This window comes from Mustela putorius, unplaced genomic scaffold (assembly GCF_011764305.1).
Source record: "Mustela putorius furo isolate JIRA1106 unplaced genomic scaffold, ASM1176430v1.1 tig00003836_pilon_pilon_pilon, whole genome shotgun sequence".
Classification (NCBI taxonomy): Eukaryota; Metazoa; Chordata; class Mammalia; order Carnivora; family Mustelidae; genus Mustela; species Mustela putorius.
Window position 1 is genome coordinate 10,173,781 of NW_025421989.1, and position 23,007 is coordinate 10,196,787.

Sequence of the window (23,007 nt, forward strand, 5' to 3'; positions counted from 1 at the left end):
CTTGCCACGCCTCAGTCCTTCCCTGCCCCCACCCCAGGATGTTAGCTTTTGATGTACAGTTTGGTTTTCTTCCCCACCTGTGCACTGAAATTGCTTTAAGGTCCTTTAGATTACAATGGCTTCTAGATTGTCAGGCCAGCGTCTGATTTTCTTTTCCTAGTTTACCAGATCTTTCTGTGTCAATACAATCCATCTCTTTCTTCCAAATTGCATTTCATTTTCTACAAACTTATTATGGCGTTTTCAAACACAGACCAAGCTACATAAAGAGCATAACGAATCTCCATGTGTCCATCTCCCAGCTTCAGCACTTCTTAACATTTTGCTCATCTTGTTTCTCTGGTCACCGCTCACATGCTCTGTCACTGGAATGCTTTATTTTTACTTTTATTAGACGGGGGGAGAGGACAGAGGGAGAGAGTCTTTTTTTTTTTTTTAAAGATTTTATTTATTTATTTGATAGACAGAGATCACAAAGCAGGCAGAGAGGCAGGCAGAGAGAGAGGAGGAAGCAGGCTCCCCACGGAGCAGAGAGCCCGATGTGGGGCTCGAGCCCAGGACCCTGGGATCATGACCTGAGCCGAAGGCAGAGGCTTCAAGCCACTGAGCCACCCAGGTGCCCCGAGGGAGAGAGTCTTAAGCAGTGTGGAGCCTGACGCTTGCCTCAGTCTCATGACGGTTTGAGATCATGACCGGAGCTAAAATCAAGAGTTGGATCTTAACTGACTGAGCCACCCAGGCGCTCTGCCACTAGAATACTCTAAAGGAAATCCTAGGCAGGGGTACCTGGGTGCCTTAGTTGGAGAAGTACGTGACTCTTGATCTTGGAGTCATGAGTTCGAGCCCCATGTTGGGTGTAGAGATTAAATAAAACTTTAAAAAAGGGGGGGGGGTGCGACTGAGTGGCTCAGTTGGATAAGCAACTGCCTTCAGCTCAGGTTATGATCCCAGGGTCTTGAGATTGAGTCCCGCATTGGGCTCCTTGCTCAGCAGGGGGAATCTGCTTCTCCCCTCCCCCTGCTCATGCTCTCTCACTCACTCTCTTTCAAATAAACTCTTAGCAAAAGAAAGAAGGAAATCCCAGAATCCTAGACATTCTAGGAGTTCAGCTGTAAAGAGTAGTATCTTTAATAGGTAAGAACTTTAAACAAACAAAACAAACCATAACCACCAAAATACTATTACACCTAACAAAATTAGTAATTCTTTGATATCCTCTAACACCCCATATTCAAATTTCCCCCCAGATTTTAATAATTAATTTGCTCAAATTAGGATCCCTACAAAGTCACACATTACATCTCGTAACAGTCTCCCCCTCTTGCCACCACCCCTTCTGCAACAAACTTCTTAAAAACCCAGTTGTTGAAGAAACTAGGTTTCTTTTGTCCTATCAAAATTCATATATTCTGGAATTGTTTCATAATGATTGTATCTTTGTCTCTTCATAGTGTCTTTTAACATGTTAGTCTGAACTTCCTGCAAACTGGTACTTGGTCTTGGATTCTGTACGCGTACATGTATGTATCTGCAATATACTTGAGATCCCTCTTTATAGCTGTGTCTCTGTGTCTTTGCAAAAAATACTACATCAGCGGTGAAGTCCACTTCCCAATGCATCACAGTAAAAGCCATATTGTCTGGTTGTCCCACTTGTAATTTTCCCTTTCGAGACACCCATAGCTCCCGGCTTTCCTCCTCTTCATTCTTGCCATTTCTTCTCTGTTCCCTTCACAGACTTTTATGTTTTCAAGTCATTTTTCTTCAGGGCCCCGCTGTCACTGGCCTATATATATATATATATATATATATATATATGGTCTATATGGTTCCCTTTCCCAGATTCCTAAGGCTGAGGACTCAAACGTCTGTATTTTGGATGCAGACCCTCTCTCCACTGAATTCCAAAGGCCAATGCCCAGTGACTGGCAGGAGGATGTCCCTGTATGTCGCGAGCTCTTCAAACCCTGTCCTGTACGGAATTTGTCCCAAACCTCTTTCTCATTGTCTTCTTTACCTCGATGACTAGAACCACCTTCCAAGACGGAAACCTGAGCCACCCTAGCCTTTTCCTCACCTGCCCAAATCGCTGAGCCACAGAACATCTAGATCCTTGATCTCGCAAGTGTCTCTTTCCTTCTAGCTGCTCTAGCCTCATTTCTACAGTTCAGACACGACGCAAGTGCGCTACCCAGGGTCACACATTCTCAAGCGGAGCTAGGACTTGTACGTAACCCCATGCTCCAGCACGGAATACACTGGAATCTTGCCGAGGGCTGTCATCGGCCTCGATTCTTTGCTATGCTTTGGGTATATTGTGCTACATACATCTTGTGAATATGGTTGTAGAAGTCGACTTCAGCGGGGCGAAGCAGCCCAGTGGGAAGTTAAGGAGTCAGAATATCTGGATTTCACCCACTTCCACCACCCAAAGTGCACTCGGTTAAGTTGGTTAACTTCTCTGTATTGTTTCCTCATCTGCAAAACAGGGATCACACCCCCATCACTTTTCTGAAATCCCCAAAGCTCTGGAAACTGGTGTGTGTGTGTGTTTAAAATAATTTGTTTGGCCGCCAGACCTGACTTGACGGTAAGGATTTGATGGCAAAACCTGACCTGAATGAAACGGAGGATATTTATGGTTTTCACTTATCCCAGTTAGAATATCCTTCCATTCTACTGCACAACTGTCTTTGATGACAGGCTGCCCGCCCAGCCTGCTGGGACAAGTTCTAGAACATGCTGTTGTACTTCTGAAAAGTACAACAATGTCTGTATTCCACAACACATCTGACCTCAGGGTTTTGAAAAACAGGTTTTATATCTGAAATAGCTGCTTTACAGGTTTGTCACGCGGGCTGGTTGCTAAAGCAGTTCGTATTCGTAGAGCAATTAGAGAAGTGTGTGGCCGTAGTTAAGCCCCACAGGAGCATTTAACGTTTCAGGTACCAGTTAACCCTATGAATGCAGTGAAAGATAAACTGTATCAGAATAGAGTCTGAGGGGCGCCTGGGTTAAGTGTCTGCCTTAGGCTCAGGTCATGATCTCAGGGTCCTGGGATAGAGTCCCGCATCGGGCTCTCTGCTCAGCGGGGAGTCTGCATCTCCCTCTCTCTCTGCCTGCCTCTCTGCCTACTTGTGACCTATCTCTCTCACCCTTTCTGTTAAATAAATAAAATCTATAAAAAAAGAGTTTGATGAATTTGGGGGCTTCCATCAAAGTGGGGTTCCTACCATAGCTTTTCTGTAGAAAGAGATGAGTATCAGAGAGACGGGAAAGGCCCTTCCGAATGGCCCTCCGACCCTCGCCCTGCTCAGAAGCAAGCACTATGCTGAAGCTGCATGGATCTTATCCGTGCAGGGTCCTTGACTTGCAGACATGTGTACGCATCCATAGTGTGTATTTTGGTTTAGAACAAAGAACGACCCCGCCCCGAGAGGCGGAGGAGCCCGGCCCTTCCGTCCTCGGCCCCCCGGCCGCAGCTCGAGCGCAGGCTGCCTGCACACCCGGCGCCTCTCCTCCTAGCAGGCCCATTCCCCGCGGGAAGGCGCTAGGGCTTAGCTAGGCGGAACAGGAAGGACTCAGAAACTCGCTGAGAATCACACAAACGAATCCGTCACGCCCCCCCCCCCCCCCAAAAAGCCAAAGGCGCCATCTGAGGAGCGGACAGGGAAACATTTCTGTTATCGGGAAGAAGTTTCATGCCCAGGGCTGCTGCCGGCTCTCTGGCAATCTGTGAAGGCTGGGACGACAGGGCACCGTTTCCTCGGGCTTGCCCACGGGGCCAGCACTGTGTTTGCCAGGCGCGAATTCGCATGCGGTCTTGCGGTCTTCGCGAGGACCCCACTCGGGGGCATCAATACCCCCCGGGAGAGGAAGGCCCAGCGGCTCGGCTCGCCCGCCCGCTCCTGCGCTGCCTGCAGGCTGCTCTCTTCGGAGGAGGGAATACGAGTCCTTTGTCAAGAGGATGGTTCACTCTCCAATAGCTCAGAATCTGCTGCAATTACAGGCTTTGGTTTGTATTTGTGCCCGAGCCACACTTATTTTCTACTTTGCTGTAGGAGTTTCACAGAAAAAAAAGCGAGAGCTACTAAGGCTTTGAAATTTTAGTCATGTGTCACCTCAGGGGAAGTTAATTCTGATTTTTGTCGGCAATATCCAAGCACAAATCACAGCTCCAGGAATACAATGAGAGCTTGGGAAAGTAAGCACCTGGGGCTGGTGAAAGCAATGCATTTGTCTCAGGGCCGGGGCTGAAATGTGGCGCGCGAAGTGTTGTTCTTCGGGAGAAACACGTCAATACTCAATCTTTTCCCCAACCTTTGATGGATGTGCTAATCTTCTCGGGTCAACATGGGCTCACCCTGGCAACATACTGTAATAACTTATTTAAAAGGCAGCTGGCTTTTATAAATGGACTGACCCATCAATTTTTAGATTTTTATCCTCAGAAATGCATTCTCTTCTCAAAGCCACATCCGCTATACACAGTAAAAGCTCAATTATACTTTCTCTACGACAGAGGATACCGCGAAGGTGAGCAGATTTGGGAATTACTGCTCTTTGCTCTCAATTCCGTGCGACATTCAAGCTCTGTAGAGCTAATGAGATAACGGGAAACGGCAAGGCAGTTATTCTCATTCCGTTAGAGCAGCCGGTTCGCAAACTACTGCCCATAGGCGAAATCTGGCCCGAGGCCCGTTTTTACAAATAAAGTTTTGTCAGAACGCACCCATGCCCGTTTGTTTACTTACCATCCAGAGCTTCGTTCAGGCGGCAGGGGCAGAACAGAGTGGTTGCAACAAAGGCTGTGTGGCCTGCAAAGCTGGACATACTCACTCTTTGCTCCTTTACAGGACACGCACGCTGACCTCTGCAGTGGAGAGAAGTGGGGTCTGTCTCACGAGGTCACTTTCAGCGGGGACTGAAGGAGTTTGAGTGGGAGAGGACATCTGACTCATTTAAGGCACGTGTGCTTAAGTTCAGGTGGGTTAAAGACAGGACAGAAGAAAATAGAAAAAGGCCAAAAAAACTAGGCGGTGTCTCTAAGTGAGGACTTTAATGAACTGGAGAGTATCAGTGATATACATGAAAGCACGATATACATGAAATTATCGTTTTGGATCAACAGAAAATCTTTCATGTTGGCAACAGTACACATCTTGCTGACTTCAAGTGGCCAGCGTGTTACATCCAGCCCTGAGACGGGCCCCCTGGGACTTTGGTGACATGCTGATTTCTCAGTATAAGAGAAATTTCCCTGAGAAGATGCACAGGAGAGATTCAGCGAATCCAAAAGGAAGGGGGTGATGGCTGGGTACGCGGTGCCCCGGGCTCAGAACTTGAGCGGGATGACCGGCCAGTACTTGGGCTGCTTCCTGTCACAGTGCTTGTCGAAGCTCAGCTGCACGGCGGCCTCCATGGCCTGGATCTTCGCGGCGCTGTCCCCATACAAGCGCTTCATCTCGGCCTGGCGCCGCTCACCGGGCCTCTCGGACGGGGGGTGCACCGAGCGGTGGGTGCTGTAGTACAGGTCGTGGTCGGCGTTCACGTAGTCGTCCAGGCGCTGGGCATCCAGCTGCTGCTGCCGCCCTGAGAACGAATGGACACGGCGGTGAGCCCAGGCTGCGGCTGCCAGCTGCCTGGCCAGGTCGGGCCGGCGGCGCCCGCCCAGATACCCGCACACCACTGCCCGCATGCCTAGGAAATGCACCGTTTGCTCATCCGGGAGGCTACCCTGCCAGAAACACGTTACCCAGCACCGTCGAACCTGCGCACTGAGCCCCGAATACAGCTCTCCCTCTTCCATCTGCGCGGCCGGGCCGCCCACAAGCCGCGCCTCTGGAAGGGCTGCCGGAGCTCGCCTCGATTCACACACTGTGCCAGGCCAGCAGGGAAACGAAACGCTTCCTGCAAAGTCCAGGGTTGCAAGAAGTAGTAGTTCAGCCCACAAATGGGGTGCTGGGAGAAAAAGTCAGCCCTGCGTTCGAGGCACTGGTTTTAGGTGATCTGGAGCAGAGCAAACGCTGGTGCTAGGGGATCCCAGCGATGATCCCTGGTCCTACACGGAGGCACGGCGCACGACAGGAAACGGAGTCACAGAATCCGACACTTACCCAAGCAGACAGGGCCGAGCCAGGCTAATTCTGCCAATGGAAGGAAGAGCTTCACAGCTCAGCTTAGGCTAAATTTCAAGTGACAGAGCCATGTGGTTTTAATCCTACTGATATAAATGGATTCTTGTAAAGCAAGGAATCCAGTGTATTCTCCCCCGTACACGTTTTCCTCAAACAAGTCCCAGGATCAGAACTTATATTCTTACGTATACAGAAACAACATATCCCTGCATAAGGTAAAATTTAGCCAGCTGACAGATTTGTGTAGGCCACTGTTGGGACCAGAGAGACGGACTAGAATGCACACGATGTACCCATCCGTAGCTACTGCTGTTACGGAGGAAGGAGTGAAGATCATTACAGGGGATAAAACAATGACATAAACCACGCTTTCCTTGTGAACCCTAAAGCGAGAAGCAAGGTATGCCTGTGGCGAGGCAGTCACGCTCCTAAGTCTGTTATTCGCAAGTATCCCCTTGGAGTTGGAGGGAAGGAGCTTTGGACACCCGGGAACACGAAAAACGCGGACGGCCACTTCTCAGTGAGCACATCCGCAGCTTCTTTCTAACTGCAGGTCACCTAGGTAGGCCAAATGACTGCCAAGCAGGTAAGCGCAAGGTAGCTGCTGCCTTACCCACAAACGAGAGACTTTGTGGCTGACTTGCTGTGAAATGCAGAACTGAACCAGAACACTGGCGGAATGTGCCAACGAACGGGAGGTCAGTAAGCACTTGTTTCTCGGTTTTGGTCTTCTTGCCAGTCTGAAACTTTAGGATGTAAGCTGTTCCGTTCCCATGGGTGTTTACACTGTATATCCCCACCCTCCCAAGACCACTCCTCTGAAAGCCAGCCACCTACGGGAGCCCTGGGCTGTTACCAGCCCTCGGACCCGTTTCCTCCTGGGCCAGGAGGAAACAAGCCCATGGTGGAGGGCGGGGAGAGGCCTGCGGGGGCGCCCAGGGCCTGTGCATCTAGAGGGCAGAGGTTCCCAGACCGCAGTCCTTTTACTTTCACATTTGTCCCAAGACTATAATCAGCCTCACCGACAGACCTAGTGACACAGCAGATGTTCAACTTCCTGTGTGAGTCTGAGGCTTCACATTTCCAAGTCTGAACAAACACCGGATCCACACTCTCTTATCCTGCCGCCAGGATACATGAATTTGACCTTCTTCCTTTCGCATCTTTCTTTTTCTTTTCCTGCTCATTTACCATGGTTCTGCTACTCTTCTGACCAGAACTATCTTACAGGTAGGAAATCAGTGTAACAATTCTACATCGAGATGCTTTCTTACGGCTGACATCTGTCGATGAAGCACTGTTAAAAGGAGCCAAGTGCAGCCGCCAATCCACATAGCCAGTGCAGCTTTCCAGGTTCACACCCGGCACGTGCTCACGGGGTACCGTCACAGGGTTTCAGCTGATGAAGCTCATTCCGTGTAAGAATAACAGAATAAAAGACACAACCCTCTGTTCTCAGTTCTTTTCTTCTATCTCCTTCCTATTCGGGTCTCCTTATGAAAACTCAAGACTCAACCCTTGTTCTCTCCCGGCCTTGAAACAGGCTTGGGGCTTTCCTGGTTTCCAGCATGGTGGGTAGGTGCCCTAAAACACAGACCTAAAGGGCAGGGGGCCTGTCCCCTGCACTGACTGGCCAGTGCTAAAACCCGCCTGTGGAAGTCATGCATGGGAAAAGGGCACTGTCACCTTCACCAGCCCCCGCCGTCCCCAGGCCCAGGAGGACACAATGCCTGACACTAAGCAGGTGCTCAGGAAATGACTGTTGAGAGAAAGTCTGGACAGAGGCCATACATTATTTTTTGTAAATGGCTGTTTCTTCCAGATGCTGCTAAAGAAGAATGATGACAACTCAGGGAGAGAGAAACAGATGGTCAAATCTCAAAAGGTGCCAGGCAGAGCTCCCCTCCAGAGGGTTCCTCAGAAGCCTCCACGGCAGAGAGGCTGAGGGAGACGGGGGGTGCCAGTGAGATGGGGTCCGATCTTGTTCCTTTACTTCTGAGTCACCGTGCCTCTACTTACTTAAACCACTATAAAAAAAAGTCCTATGGCTAGACTACAAATTTGAAAAGCGGTCAACTTAAAACCAAATGCGCTCAGACGGGGTGGACATGGGAAGCTGCCGCTAGCTTCTGGAAGTACTTCAGCTTATACCGACTTAGGGGACAAGCAAACTTCAGAACAGAATATCCTCGTTTGAAGGCATCACGTATTCTGTTTTCTATTTATTATTCCTTCCTCCCAATGAAGGAAAGGCTTCTCCATCACTAGCAGTTTTTCCTTCTGTCAAAACAAGGTGAGGACTCAACCAGATGGGAATCATCTGCCTGAAGCAGAGGAGAAGCTCACACTTCAGACAGAACAGGCGCCGCGTCATGGAGCCGCTGATCATTCTTTACTGAAAACAGCCGTGGGACTCAACGTTCCCCCAGTGCTTTTTCTCCTATAGGCTATTCTAATAAAAACTGGGATGTATTATTAGATTTCAGGTTGAACGCAGGGCTGGAGTGGGTTGAATAGTGTCCCCCCAACATTCAATTCACATCTACATGGAACCTCAGAATAGACCTTTTTTTTTTTTTTTTTTTTTAAAAGAAACAAGGTCTTTGTAGATGTCATTGAGGATCAAGATGGGATCATACTGGATGAGTGTGGACCTCAAACCCAATGAGCGTGTCCTTATGAGAGACAGAAAAGGACACACAGAGACACAGGGGGGAAAACCAGGTAACCAAGGAGGCAGGACTGGAACTATGTCGCCACAGACCAGAGAACACCAGGAGCCACCAGAGGCTGGGAAGAAGCACAGTCCCAGAACCTTTGGAGGGAATGGGTCCTGCTGACACCTTGATTTCAGACTTCTGGCTTCCAGAACAGAATAAAATTTCTGTTGTTTTGAGCCCATTTATGGTCATTTGATACTGCAGCCCTAGGAAACTAATATAAAGGTTAATATGCATATAGGGTTAAAACAAGAAAACAGAACATCCTATTAAGGACAAACGCGACTGGGTCCTGTCTGGGTTCAGGATATATAACCTTGCTATCTTCCCCCTCAATCTATCAATTTACATGATGCTACTACCAACGTGGACTTACAATTAACAAAGGAAAACAAAATCACGAGGAGTGACTTAGATTTTAGAGGACCTGACCTAGCGGGAAAACGTTCATTCAGCATTCCAGATAATCAGCCCAAAGGCAGAATATTCTGGAAGACAAAGCACTAAGACAAGAGAGTTTTAATGTTATTTTTCCTCATTTTTCTAGGATCAGCATGTCCTTCTGACTGTATTCTCTGCTATGTTGCCAGAATTAATGATTTTAGCACAACCGAGCACAAGCACAGGCTTGATTTATGTCACAAGAGACTCGCTTCTGGCGTGTCACTCCTGGCTTGTCAGCGACATACCCGGAACACAGGCGCTTGCCAGCAGACCTGGAGCCGTTTCTGCTGGGCCTTCGTCCTCACCTCCCGTCCCTCTCCCCTGACAGATGAAGTCAGTGGATAATTACTGTTTTCAGAATAAGAGCGCACTTCCATCCTGCCCGTCCACTTTTCTTCAGCCTTTTATATGCATCTTCTCTCCGACTGGTTTTCCATACCTCGAGCATCGGGACTGGATGGGACACGGGCGCGGTGGAACCGGGTTTGGTCAGGAGGACGGCACAGTGGCTCACTCAATACCGCGCCGTTCACTATATCCTCCATGTTTTCCCAGACGGTGGACTGAGGGCGAACTGGCTGGGGTTCCAGCGGACTGACGGAAGGTTTGGTAATGAAAACGGGTCTAAACCTTCCACCTCTCCCAGCTAATGTCTAAAAGCACTGCTGGGGGGCGCCTAGGTGGCTCAGTGGGTTAAGCCTCTGCCTTCGGCTCAGGTCATGATCTCAGGGTCCTGGGATAGAGCCCCGCATCGGGCTCTCTGCTCAGCAGGGGAGCCTGCTTCCTCCTCTCTCTCTGCCTGCCTCTCTGCCTACTTGTGATCTCTCTCTCTGTCAAATAAATAAATAAAATCTTTAAAAAATGAGAAAAATTAAAAAAAAAACAAAACACTGCTGGGCCCTGTGGTAAGAACAGCATGTTGAGTGCTAAGTGGGGAGTGGACTTACCCCTTTCTTTCTCTCTTGATCCCAACGGACCCCATCCCTCAAGCCTAGAGCATACTCCATTTTCCACCACTACACCGTGAAGTTTCTCTCATGGCTGAGTTCACAGACTCCACTCATCATTGCAAAGGTACACATGGACCAGGCCACAGATGGCTCTTCTAGCTATCAGGTTTTTTTTGTTTTTTTTTTTAAGATTTTATTTATTTGATACAGAGAGAGCACAAGCGGGGGAGAATAGCAGAGGGAGAGGGAGAAGCAGACTTCCCACCAAGCAAGGAGCCCGATGCGGGGCTCGATCCCAGGACCATGGGATCATGACCTGAGCCGAAGGCAGAGGCTTAACCCACTGAACCACTCAGGCGCCCCTAGGTATCAGTTTTAACTTGATTCTGTCTCCTCTTCCCAACTAGGTTTAAGCTCTTTGTGAATATGTCTCTGTTTTGACCCAACGGTTACTCCCAAAACGCAGAGGATAATATCTGATTGGCTCAAGCCCGAGACAAGGGTGGTGGTGTTTGCTCCAGAGGCTTTCTGCACTGGGAATGGTAACTTCCACTCATCTCCCTTCTAAGTATTAGGACCATATCCTTGCAGTCTCTACTGATGGTTATTTATGACTAAAACATGGTACTTTTCTTAACAATAAACATTTTTCCCAAGAAATAATTGAAAACATAGCTGACCTTTAAAACTCCACAACTGTCTACTTTCCCATAAGTAATGTTACCAGTGAAGTTCTGAATAACGGAAGTATCTCATTAGGAAATGACATAGAACATAATCAAAAGCATGTCTGTTCCCACCACACAGAAAGAGTTCTTTATTTTCTTACTTAGTTTTTTTTTGATCACTAAAATATGTTAGAGATTATCTGGAAGAGCAGTAATCATAAACAAGAACATGCTGTCCAGTATGAAGGATTTTATTCTAGGAAAATATTAAATAAGACTCCGATGATGCTGAATTATGTAACATATAGACTCCTGTGGAAGTAATACTGAAAAACAGAATTAAATTTAGCTATGTTTTCCCCTGCTAGTGATACATTTCATAAAATTCTGTGTTCTCTAGATGATCTCTATTCAAAGCTGAACTTGCCTTTATTGAGTAAGTAGCTTCTAGTGGTTCAAAGAGCAAAACAAAGCAACTTTCAACTAAGTATTCACACTACTCAGGTCCCTAATCACTCCTAAAATATATCCCAACTGTGTATGTAGTGAAACGTCCACGAACACTTCTAGTGAAGGTAATGGGTCGGACGGAAAGCACCTCGGACATTCACAGCGCTTACATCTGAGTTCCATCCCTCAGCATTGCTCGAGGGAACAGCACGGGGCAGTATTCACCCTACATGCCACCAAAAGCGCTGGTGAAAAAAATAATGCCCATTGTTTTTGATGGTACAGGGTCAGGCCCCGGGAGCTTCTAAGTCTTTACTAGTCAGATAAGACTCCGACCCCGCAGCATGTTCTCGCCCTTGCCAGACCATCTCCTCTTCTCCCAAAGACCTGGTATTATCTCCAGGGCAGACCGCAGGACACAAAGGCATCGCGGAGACCCTAAGACAAGCAGTTTTCAATTACGCTACAACTGCACATTTACAAAGCACGAAGAAACAGAAGCTTGATGTGTTTGGTGCTGTTATTAGTAATATGGAAGTGGGTTCGCTTTTCCATGCATTTTCCTATATTGTTACATCAGGCAAGAATGTCCTTGAAATGGACTAAAAGTTGTGTTAATGACTACTTTGATGAAACTATGTTAATGACTAAATAGGATCGACACCAAAACTTTAATTCTTTTCCTTTTTAAAGATTCTAAGTCAATTTAGGAATTTAGAAAGTGCAGAGCAGAAATGACTTTGTTTTGAAGCCACAGAGCACCTTTACTAAAAATATGCAGACTCTCAGTCAAGCGCTAATTAACACAGCATCGGAGTAAAATCCGTATTTGGTTAATGACACACACTAAAGGATGAGTTATCAGCAACTAACCCTAACTACGATTTCTTGGGCACTGACTTCGTGCCAAGCATGGTTCTCTCACTTACCGTTTATTATCTCACTGAATCCTCATTATTACCACTCTACTGATTAGGGTCCCCTTTCACAGGTCAGGTGACTGAGGCACAGTCTGACCAGGATAGGTGACCCACAAGCTAAGTGCCTCTGGCTGATGAGTGGCGGGGGTGGGGGTGGGGGGGAACTCTAACGTGAGCGCTTCCGCCACAGCTCGCTCAGTATAATGTTATTAATAATAATGTATGGAAGAATGAGGTTGAAAATGAAGGCTGTATGGGTTTTCACAACATTCCCTTTTTTATTGGTTTGCTGTCTACATCATGGTAAAACAAGTACGTAACAGTTTCTCCAAAGGGACGGGAAGACCTGTGAGCTCACTTCATGTCCCCGCACAGACTGCACGTTGGGACAAAGAAAATTCTCACAGGGGGACTGCATTAGTTTCCTAGGGCTGCTGTAACAAAGCACCACAAACTGGGTGGCTTAGCATAACAGAAATTTCTCATCTCACAGGTGTGGAGGCCAGAAGTCTGAGGTCGAGGCATGGGCAGCAGGGCTGTGCCCCTTCTGAAGGCGCTAGGGAAGATCTGGTCCAGGCCCCTCTGTTAGCTTCCAGCGGCAGAACTCCAGTCTTTCTGTGGCTTCTCCCTGGGTGCATGTCTACCTCTGCGTGCACATGTTTCCTTTTCAAAGGGCACTAGTCGTACCGGATCAGGGCCCACCCTAAAGATCTCATGTTAACTTGGTTACCTCCGTAGAGACTCTATGTCCACATGAGGTCACATCCTGAGGCTGGAGTGGGGGGAGGTTAAGACTCCAACAGATCTTTTTTTTAGGGAACAAAATTCAACCCACTGCAGTGATGACAACAGTGCAATCTGGAGCCTTGAGGTCAACTCAGCGGATATGGGAATAATATAAAACCAAATACGAAGTTCATCAAAGCCTAACTCACTTTGTAAAATGTCCCGCACAAGCACAGCAAGCTTAGCACTTTATGGGATACTTGACAACCCTGACTTAAGGATCATAATTAATACCCAAATCATTCACTCATTCAAAAACAGTATTAAGTGTCAGGCACAACTTAGCAGGTAATTTTTATGACTTTTTTTTTTTTTTTAAATTTACCTAGAATTCTACCTGACCAAGGCAAGAGGAAGAATGGTTCTTAGCCGTCGGAAGGACACATTTCGTTACTTTATTTTCATTATCACATCTATTTTTTATTGAATAACTATGTGTCAAGTTTATCTTAAATGAGCAGATAATTCAAAATGGCCTTTAGGATGACTGGGGTTTGCTTCCATCCCTAATTAGAACTGCTATCATGTACGTATCAATCTGTGGAGGGAAACACGTTATTTTACTGTCTGGTAAGGACAAAAGAAAGAAACCCCACATCCATCGTATTTTTTCCAAAGCTATAAAAAAACGGCATTCCAGCCGAACATGGACATGCTGGAACACCTCCTCTCCTTCATCACTGTATACTTTTCAGACACTAAAAGGCAAGATACCTTATACAAAGCCCACCTCTCAGTTCCTGGCACCCTGCGGGGATAGATCAGCCCATCATCAGGAAAACACAGATCAATCAAAGATGGAACCCCACCCTTGGCCATCCCCAGACTTCCATGTTTCTGTTTATCTTGTTTCTTTCTATTTATTAAAAACATTCTAAGTAAAGTATCATATAATTAGAACTCAATGAAAACAATACTGAGACTAGATACTGGTTATAAGGAGAAAAGCATTTGTGTATCTGTTTGAGACACTTCAAATGTAAACAGTCTGGTGAATATTCTTGGTTCTAGTTCTTTGTAGGAACTTGGTGAGAAATTATTTAAAAAAAAAAAAAAAAAAAAAAAAGGGAAATCCCTGCTTTGCCATGGAAGAGGGAAAGGCATTATCATGTTTCTATAACCTTAACAGCAGACTGCTTTGATGCGGGGTCGGACCAGAAAGGTTTGAGTCCCAGACATTTTGTGGCTGTTCAGGTTCACACTGACCTCTGCTCTGATGCCGCTTAAAAACCAAGGCCTGGTAGCTCGCTAGCAAGGGAAGTCTCAGAGCTGTGTAGGCGTGAGGTGACAGCAGGATTTTAAAAAAACATAGCAGTCTCAGGGACAGAACCTAATCCCTAAGTTTGTGCTAGAGGAAGCAGCACAGGAACTGGGAGTCAGACAGACCTCGATTTAAACCCCAACAGCTCGTTACTAGCTGTGTACCATGGAGGAAGTCAATGGACCTTCTGAAAGGTCACCTGCCTCATTTGTGAAGTGGGTGGCACGGCCCTGAGGGGCGGGGGGAGATCAGGGAACACAGGCACACCGCCGTGCGCACCCCCTGATCTGCTTTTACTCAGTAGACGGCAGAGGGACCACCGGGACAAGCCTTGTTCTAGAGCTAAAAAAAAGTCCTGTCTGAAAATACCTCTGGAAGCTGACAGAGCTGAGGTGGGACTGGATGTGGCTTGTTGGGAAGTTACGAAATAACTCGAGGGAAGAAGGCCGTGCGAGAGGCAGGGCGAGGAAGGGAAGCGCGCAGGGGGCGCACACTTACGTCGCTCTTCCCGGTGCCTCTCGGTCTGGGCGAAGTACTGGCGCAGCTCCTCTGTGATCTCCATGTTGCTCAGGTCGCACTCCACACCCCCGTCTGACTCGGACTCCGCTGTCTCCTCCTCCTCCTCGGCAGGCCAAGCTCGGCGTTCTCTGGGGCGGGCTGCTGGATGCTGCCCGGACCTTCTAGAAGGTGAAGGAACGCAGTGCGAGTCCGTGGAGGCCGGGTGATGGTCACGAGAGGGCTGAGGCTTGGCCTTGTTCGTGGGAGGGCTCTGGGGAAGAGCCGCAGGAAGGCAGGCCCACGGGCAACTGCAGTAAGATTCCACCGCCTTCCTGTAGGCGCTGTGGTGGCTCCGCATCCAGGCCATGGCCTGGTGATAATGGCGCCAGTACCTTGCGTAGACCGGATGAAAAGACCAAGGCTCCTCGGCTTTCCAGGACGCCACCTACAGAATAAAGGGACGTGGACGCCAGATGCGGCAAGGTCCTTCCTCAAGAGAACCCTCAAGTCCTGAAGTGGCTAAACAACACGTTTTCTACAGAGTATCTAGTAAATACCCACTCTCCGTCAGGACGCTACCACTGGGCCAAAGAGGGCGTAGGACAGGTCCGTGCACACAACGGACGCGACGTGCGTGTGCATGAGCTGCGCACAGGACTCGGTTTAACGTTATGGCCACAATAAAATAGAGACAGAGGCTAATGATTATCATTTTTAGGGAAGATGCACGGAGAGATATGGACATCAGCCACCTTGGGCCTCTCTACCCACTGGAACCTAGCGCCTAGTTCCAAGAACCACATGGACTAATGTTCTCTGGTCCCTCCCTCACTACCCGCCTAAACATGTGCAGGTCTGGGCACTCTCAGTAGCTGGACCACAGCTGTCTAGCAACCTACCCAATGGTGCTTTTACTTTTCCCTTCTGGATGTATTTATTTCTTTGGTCTTCTCCGTCATGGGATGAGAATACTAATGGCTAAAATTTACCCTTTGCTCATGAGTTTAAACAAACAAACTTACCTTTGCTGTCATCTCTGGTTGTGGAAGTCCAAATGGGCGCTGAAACTAGGAAAGAACAAGCACAGTGCAAACGTCTGGTCAGTGCACGTGGGGGACACTTGTGGCTACTTCAGGGTTTACAGAGCAGCCCCTCAGAGGCTGGCTCTTCTGAATGCCATGCCTGGGCTTCACGCAACATACGCTCCAGGGCCCTGGCACCTGGGAGGGGTCCCCTTAGGTATGATTAAGTGGCTCAAAGGACACCGCATTTTTCAAATATTTGTTTACCTATTGAAAGTAAAGGCTGGAAAGAACCATACAGTTAGTGGCTAGTACCTGTATTAAAAATATTAATACAGAACAGGAACTAATAATATATGACTCTCCCTGCCTAGGCACTCTGCACCATTGCAGGAGAAAACTGTTCCCCGGAGACTCTCCACCGATCGCCTACACAGAACGCCTTTCTTTGCTCAGCAGCCCTGCTCGGCCGGGGCTTACTCCTTTCGCCCCTGCCTACCTGCTTGTGATGTACTGACATGGCAGAAGATACCTAAAGGTAAAGTTTAATCGGCAGCGATATCTTCTGTGAGCTACTTAAAACAATTTTTTCTCCTTTCTGCTCAGGAGTTCAGAGCTACTAAAATGCCACGGTATGTCAGGATATACTTAAAAAAAGAAAGTTAAACAAAATATCCTGGGGCATCTGGCTGGCTCGTTCTGTAGCGTATGCAACTCCTGATCTCAGGGTCACGCATTCAAACTCTACACGGAGTGCAGGGATAATTTAAAAAAGTTAAAATTAAAACAAGCAGTATCCTAAAATGCACGAGAACTGAAGCATCCGTGAGATGAAGCTACAAACACAATGTGGTGCTGAGCCAACAGCTACTTGGATGTTGAAACTCTGGGAAATCAGATTCAGAAGGAGGCCCGTTTTTAACTCCTTCACTTCATGAGAGGGCAGAATTTAAAAACCTCTAAGCCTTAAAAAATAAACTTGACTTATTTTGTAATCTCTATCAGATGTTCTGCTATGGTTAATGTGGAAAACTGAGCTGTTAAATTGATCACATCTTTTAAGATTTAGCCTGAAGAGAACCATTCACTTTCTTCTGAAATACAATAGGCTTTCCAACAGGCTATTTCTAAGAGGGCTGACCTGATCTTCTGTAAATAGATCTTAAACACAGCCCACACTTATTCCCTGTTCTAAATTCAAGAATACACACACGCAGTGTGAACTGGAAAAAGCTAATCCACGTAGTGAAAATGTAAGTGTAAATTAAGTTCACAATACTTATAAAACTACAATTTAAAGGTTTACAATGTGAGCAATTATCTGAAAACCTGGCTAACTGCTTATGTGCTTTACAAGCTACTGAAGAAAAACAAAAGTCAATACAATTAAGGGGTTAACCACCCAGAGAAGTAACACTACATAAACGAAATTACGGTAGACATCAGTACATACTTGAGCGCTAAACTGTAAGGTGCGGTCTGTAAGTGGCTAATTCATTCCAGACCGGTTTCATATCTGTATCACTGAAATCTGAGCATTTTTCTAAGAGCCTGTAGCACATAATGCCATTAAAGTGAACTTTAATGTGTGTCTTAATCAAATTTGTTTTAGAGATTAACAAGTAGCACAGGAATTGAATTTGAAAAGTCTACAGGGCATCTGTGTGTCTTCTGGAAATTAAGAGTTCTGAATCCAGACTTCAATGTCTTGTAAAATGTACTTAGAACCAGATCAATGTAAATATTAATTATCCCGAACTGGGAAGGTCTGGCTTCAGCCTCACAGATGCCATAAACTTTATCGTCACCGAACACTACTGCAGACCTTGGGAAATCTTGCTTTTATTTATAGTTGGAAAAATCCAGCCTGGCTTTAAAAGTCTTTGTACCAGAATTCTGAAAACGTACAGGATGGCTTAGGAGAGGTTGCACTTTGCAGAGCTGGAAGTGTAGGCACGCGCCATCAAGTAGGTGACTGTTTAAAAGGCTCTGGTGTAATTCATCATGTTCACCAGGCTGCTCGAATGTCAATGGCTGTGATTAAAAGGAGGCACGGAAAGCTAATTTGAGGAGAGGCTACTTATTTATGCCTTTGATTTGACAAATAACTTGCTAGAAGGGCCACCATGTTACACGGTCTGAGAGATCACACAAGGCTGCGAGAAGGAAGCCAGTACAGTGGGCTGAAGAAAGCCAGTTCCAGGGATTGGAGCACAAGCAGCTTGGATTCAGCCTGGTGTGCCAGCGACGTATGAAGCAGACCAACTAGTCAGCTAAGGCACTGGACGTTTTCGAGACCCAGGCTGTTCAAGAAAGCTGAGTTTGTCTTAATGATGGAATACAGGCATCTCTGACATCGATTTTATTCTGAGAGTGCTTCCTGTTTTGGCCGCTGGGACACTTCTGAGCAAATCCGCCACCAGCCTCCGGCAAGTTAAGAGCCGAGAGCTAGGTGTCGCATGTGCTCATTTATCCCTGGCTCTATTATTCCCCCTCCCTAAATTCCAAAACCTATCATAGAGTTTTACATTGTAAGTATTTTAAGATTCCTAAAATCTTACAGATATTCAGTTGAAAGTAGTTCCTGAGAATGAATGACAAATTAAGCAAATTCTCAGAAAGGAAATGAAAGAAGGTCTAGAAAAATATGTCTAAAGGAGTAGCGGCTTGCATGAAGCTTTATAATTATTGGTTTGCTTTTTCCAGCATTACTCCTGGTATTTTATACCAGGAAAATTTTTGTGTAAAAGGCCAAATAGTAAGTATTTGGGGCTTGTAGGCCACATATAGTCTCTGTCACACACTCTTCATATTCTTTTTTTTTTTTTTTTTTTTTAATTTAAAAACAACCCGGGATGCCTGGGTGGCCCACTCGGTTAAATGTCTGCCTTCGGCTCAGGTCATGATCTCAGGGTCCTGGGATCGAAACCCGCATCGGGCTCCCTGCTCTGTGGGAAGCCTGCTTCTCCCTCTCCCACTCCCCCTGCTTGTGTTCCCTCTCTCACTGTGTGTGTGTGTGTGTGTGTCTCTCTCTCTGTGTCAAATAAATAAATAAATAAAATCTTAAAAAAAAAAAAACTCCCCACCAAACTCCTGAAATCAACTGGGCTTATAAGGCACATGTAGTGCCATGATTTCTGATGGAGACCCTACTAGTTGCCATGGACAGCAACCCCACAAGGACAGGAAGCAGGAGAGAGCTCCCAGACTCTCTTCCCTGGTAGAAAGAATACATATCCCTTCCCGCTAGATGCATCAGTTAGCTCCTAAGGAAAGGCGATAACCTCCTCTAAGAATGGGTCCTGTTAACTTTTTCAAACCAGCTACTCTTTCTACATGGAGAACTTAAGGACCTTTAAAAAAAAAAAAAAAAAAAGCCTGGGTTTCTGAAAAGCCAACATGAAACTAATTCTAGACATTAAAGCAACATTTTCAGCCACCAGTTCAAAGAGAAGCTAGCTTAGGGTCACAGCAGATTTAGATGCCTTTCAAAGGTCTTTAATTTTATCTTTCATTCGCCACCTCTTTGGGAGTGTCTCCTACTCCTGCGGCACAGTCTTCCCGGACTGAACAGCAGCTTTCCTCCTAACGGGACGGTGGAGCTGAAAGAAAAGAGAATGGCGATGTCAGGGCAGGCCGGGGTCCGCGGTACCACCGAACCGGCAGCCCGCCCCACGGAGCACAAAGGCATAATAGTCACTACCCAGCTGAGCCCGGGCGAGCACAGAGACCAAATTCATTGTCTGTCCTCAACCACCAGAGGAGGAAGGAAAAAAACAGCGCTGAGGTCATTCATGAAACACTGCCGAGGCTCGGGGCCCACTGGCAAGACAGTGCCCCGGGTCTTAAACCATGTATTTTCCCATATAGCCTTTTTAAAAAAACACGAGCATTCTTCAATGAACCTGCTTATCCTAGAGATGTATTTTTAAATGCATAAATATACATGAGGAGTAACAGACAAGAACTTTGTTGTTTTTAATGGAAAAAATCCAACTATTTCCATCAAGTTACTAAAAAATTCCACAAGTAAGTAATGTGGCTTTGTTGAAAGGTAGTGACAGTGTACATATTCTTTTTACTGTGTATTTCCATTCCTACAAATATAGGATCTAGAATGTGTCATTGCAACCAATAAATAAAATAAAAACAGAAATTCCCCTCAAATAATGATGTGCACCCTGCAACTGGATTTTCCTCTCTATCCTCCTTTTGCAGTAGAATTCTGAAAATTAAATACGTAAAAACTCACCTGCTTTTGTTTTTTGCATAGGAACACACTGAAAGTCAATCATTAAGTTATGCTGGCTAAAGTCCCTAAGGTCCAACCTTTCCAGGAAGGCTCCCAGTGATTTGGTTCTCTGAACCAAACATGTAATTTAGAGGATCTAATGTAGCCTTCGGTGTATGTTTCAGGGTAGAAGGGGGTCTGCTGGAAATTGCTCAAAATAAATGAAGGTACAATGAGAAATGGAAATTACATGAACTGAGTCATTTGTGGTTCTAAGGCATTTCTGTATTTGTAGTAATAACCCTATCAGAGAAGACGTCTTCTAAGAATGCATACACCAGTAGTAACTTCCTGAACTAAGATAATAAAAAGGTTTTCTGACAGCATTGCTTCCTGCCACCCCCAGTGGCCTGTTGCCCTCAGGGACTCCCTCCTTCGGTTTAGAATGGTCCCTGCCCCCTGCCGGGTAATGTGGACAACAAAGATGGCTCAAGACTGAATGTCTTCCCCCACTCAGGAGTCCAGGCTCTGTCTTATGGCCAGACATGAGCCTCCCACAAGGGCACATAAATGAGCCTGCACCTCTCTGTCTATAACAACTACTGTTAAAACTGATGGGCGAGGGAGCCAAAAAAATTTTATTTTCTATTCATTCCTTCAACCCCAAACCCCAATTTACTCTCTTCCGGATGTTGCAGTTAGAAGTAATGTCAGAAAGGAAGGCCCAGCATGGGGAAGGAGAAAGACTGAAAGGATGTGGTTAAGTGTTCTTTAAAAGAAAAAAAAAAATACAAATAACCTTCCCCCCACAGAACGCTGTTGTTTAATTTGTCAGCAGCGTGATGGATTTGTGAGCAGATCTATTTGCAAGTTCACCAAATCCCCAGGTGCCTAATGTCAAATCTTAAGTGAAATGTGAGGCCACTCAAAGACAAAGTGACCCTCTGATCATGAACACAACGGGCAATGGAAGAGGTGAAAAGTGGGATATGCAAGGGCATACTAGCAATACAACTCAAAAGAGGAAACAGGTAAGTTCACTTCACTCCAAGTGTATCCCTCACAAAGCAAAAGCTGGTGTGACTGTAAAGGACTAAGGGTTGAACAGGCAGGTCGTGCAAGTTCAGAGCCTATCAGCAAAAGCCATGACGAGTTTAAAGTGGTTAAGCCCACCAGCAGATTTCAGAAGTTTCATTTCAAGTTTACTTCTATAAACACATACATGGTAATTCCATTTGATCGCTGTGTTTCCTGAACTGATACAGCACTACGTCCCACTCATTTAATCAATTACTTGTAGGTGTTGATTCTGTAATCTATTTCTTTTAAATTTCCTATTTTCCTTAAAAACCACAGCTGTATTTTCTTGCCTTTGGATGCTGCTGAGATTGCCGTTTCCTGATAATAGTCTCTCCTCCTTCTACCCTCCCTAAGTAAACTAAGTAGCTAGTCACTGAAGTAACCCGTAAAGCCACAGATCTTTTCAGGAAGCAGACGATTAAATACATTAGTATGTCTTCAAAACTATTTTCAATTCATCTGATCTTTGATCAACCACAGTTATGCTCTTTTTTTCACGTGTCCAACTGTTCTATGGGTGGATTTCCCATTGGAGAGAAGGGGTCCAAGAGTTCTGCACCCAATTTGTAATCTCTCCAGTTTCCACTTTGGCCTTAATTGTTCAATTTTCTCCCATCCTTTTCTTCTCACCCCATCTTTAAATGCTGGATCCTAAAAACCAAAATATTCCTTTACAATCTGTAAAAACACTTTTAGAATGAAAATTTCTCTCTGGACCTTTAGTTTATATACTTTCCCAGCAATGAACACAGAAGAGATCTGTACACCTTCTGTGAACCTGTCTTCAGTTACACCTATCCCAAGTCACTACCCAACGACCTTTAAAAATATAGGGCAGCTCTTGGCATTGTCATCCCAAAGGGGTCCGTTACAAACTATTTTTAAGTTGTATTTGTAAATGTTATCTCCACCCCACAATTCATGGAAACTCTGAGAGTAAACAACCCCAGAAGTGTTATTAATCTTTAGCCTAGAGTTTCTAGTAATGTCCTGACTTCTGGTACAAAACAGCCCAGTACAGAAGCTACCTAGCCTTATGAAACAGCTTTAAAAATCACTCCTGATAAAGATAAAATTGTTCAGGATCTGTACTAAGGAACTCTCAGGATTTCACAGCTAAAAGGTACTTCGCTAGTTCAAGTCCACTTAATTAGTGAGGAAGAAAAGTGGGCCAAGACCTTCTCCACCACCACGGGTAAGGCGCATAAAAGACCACAGTGGCCATACGTTCCCTAGGTAACTTCCACCAAATTCTGACCTCCCACAGAGGTCGAAGTGTGTGTGTGGGGGAAAGAAAACCCTAAGTTTTGAATAGATGGGCCGACATTCCGGACATCCCTCCAAGGATGAGGCTGCCCTGGGCGACGTTCTGTGCAGATACCGGGCTGTATGGCCAGAGCCCGAATTCACTTTACAGATTTAGCTTAACACAGTGTTACTCAGCACCTCAGAATCACGTGGGGGGTTTCATCAAAATACCGATGCCTGGGTCCCACTTCTACAGATTCGAATTTAATTCGTCTGGGAGGGGCCCCCGAGCAACAAAAGCCATCCACCGAGTGCGAAGCACGGCGGCTGAGAGTCTCTAGAACCAGTCCCCTGTCACAATTAACCAGCAATAACTCAGGAATCTCACGGGCCCCGCGAGATGAGGCTAATTACGACAACGTGACAGGCAAGTCCTCGGCTCTCCCGGCATGTGAGGAAGCCAGGCTTCGGTGCCTCCATGCTCCTCCCTCACTCCCCAAAGGAAACCCAGCCGTCCCCGGAGTCACCTCGTCGGCTCGCAGCTCGCGGATCTCGGGCGGTGGGCGAGCAGGGACCTACTTCCTGTGAGGAG

At 46.4% G+C, this 23,007-nt stretch overlaps 1 protein-coding gene across 1 annotated transcript; it reads right to left on the reverse strand.

Annotated features, from left to right (window-relative positions):
- Window positions 1-5,039: 5,039 nt before the first annotated feature.
- On the reverse strand, window positions 5,040-22,933 carry GEMIN8 (gem nuclear organelle associated protein 8). The gene is given in 6 exon segments (XM_004758871.3): window positions 5,040-5,592; window positions 14,835-15,279; window positions 15,857-15,901; window positions 19,379-19,441; window positions 19,443-19,589; window positions 19,592-22,933. Coding segments are annotated over 6 exon segments (1,014 nt in total). The 5' UTR covers window positions 19,649-22,933; the 3' UTR covers window positions 5,040-5,335.
- Between the last annotated feature and the right edge of the window lie 74 nt (window positions 22,934-23,007).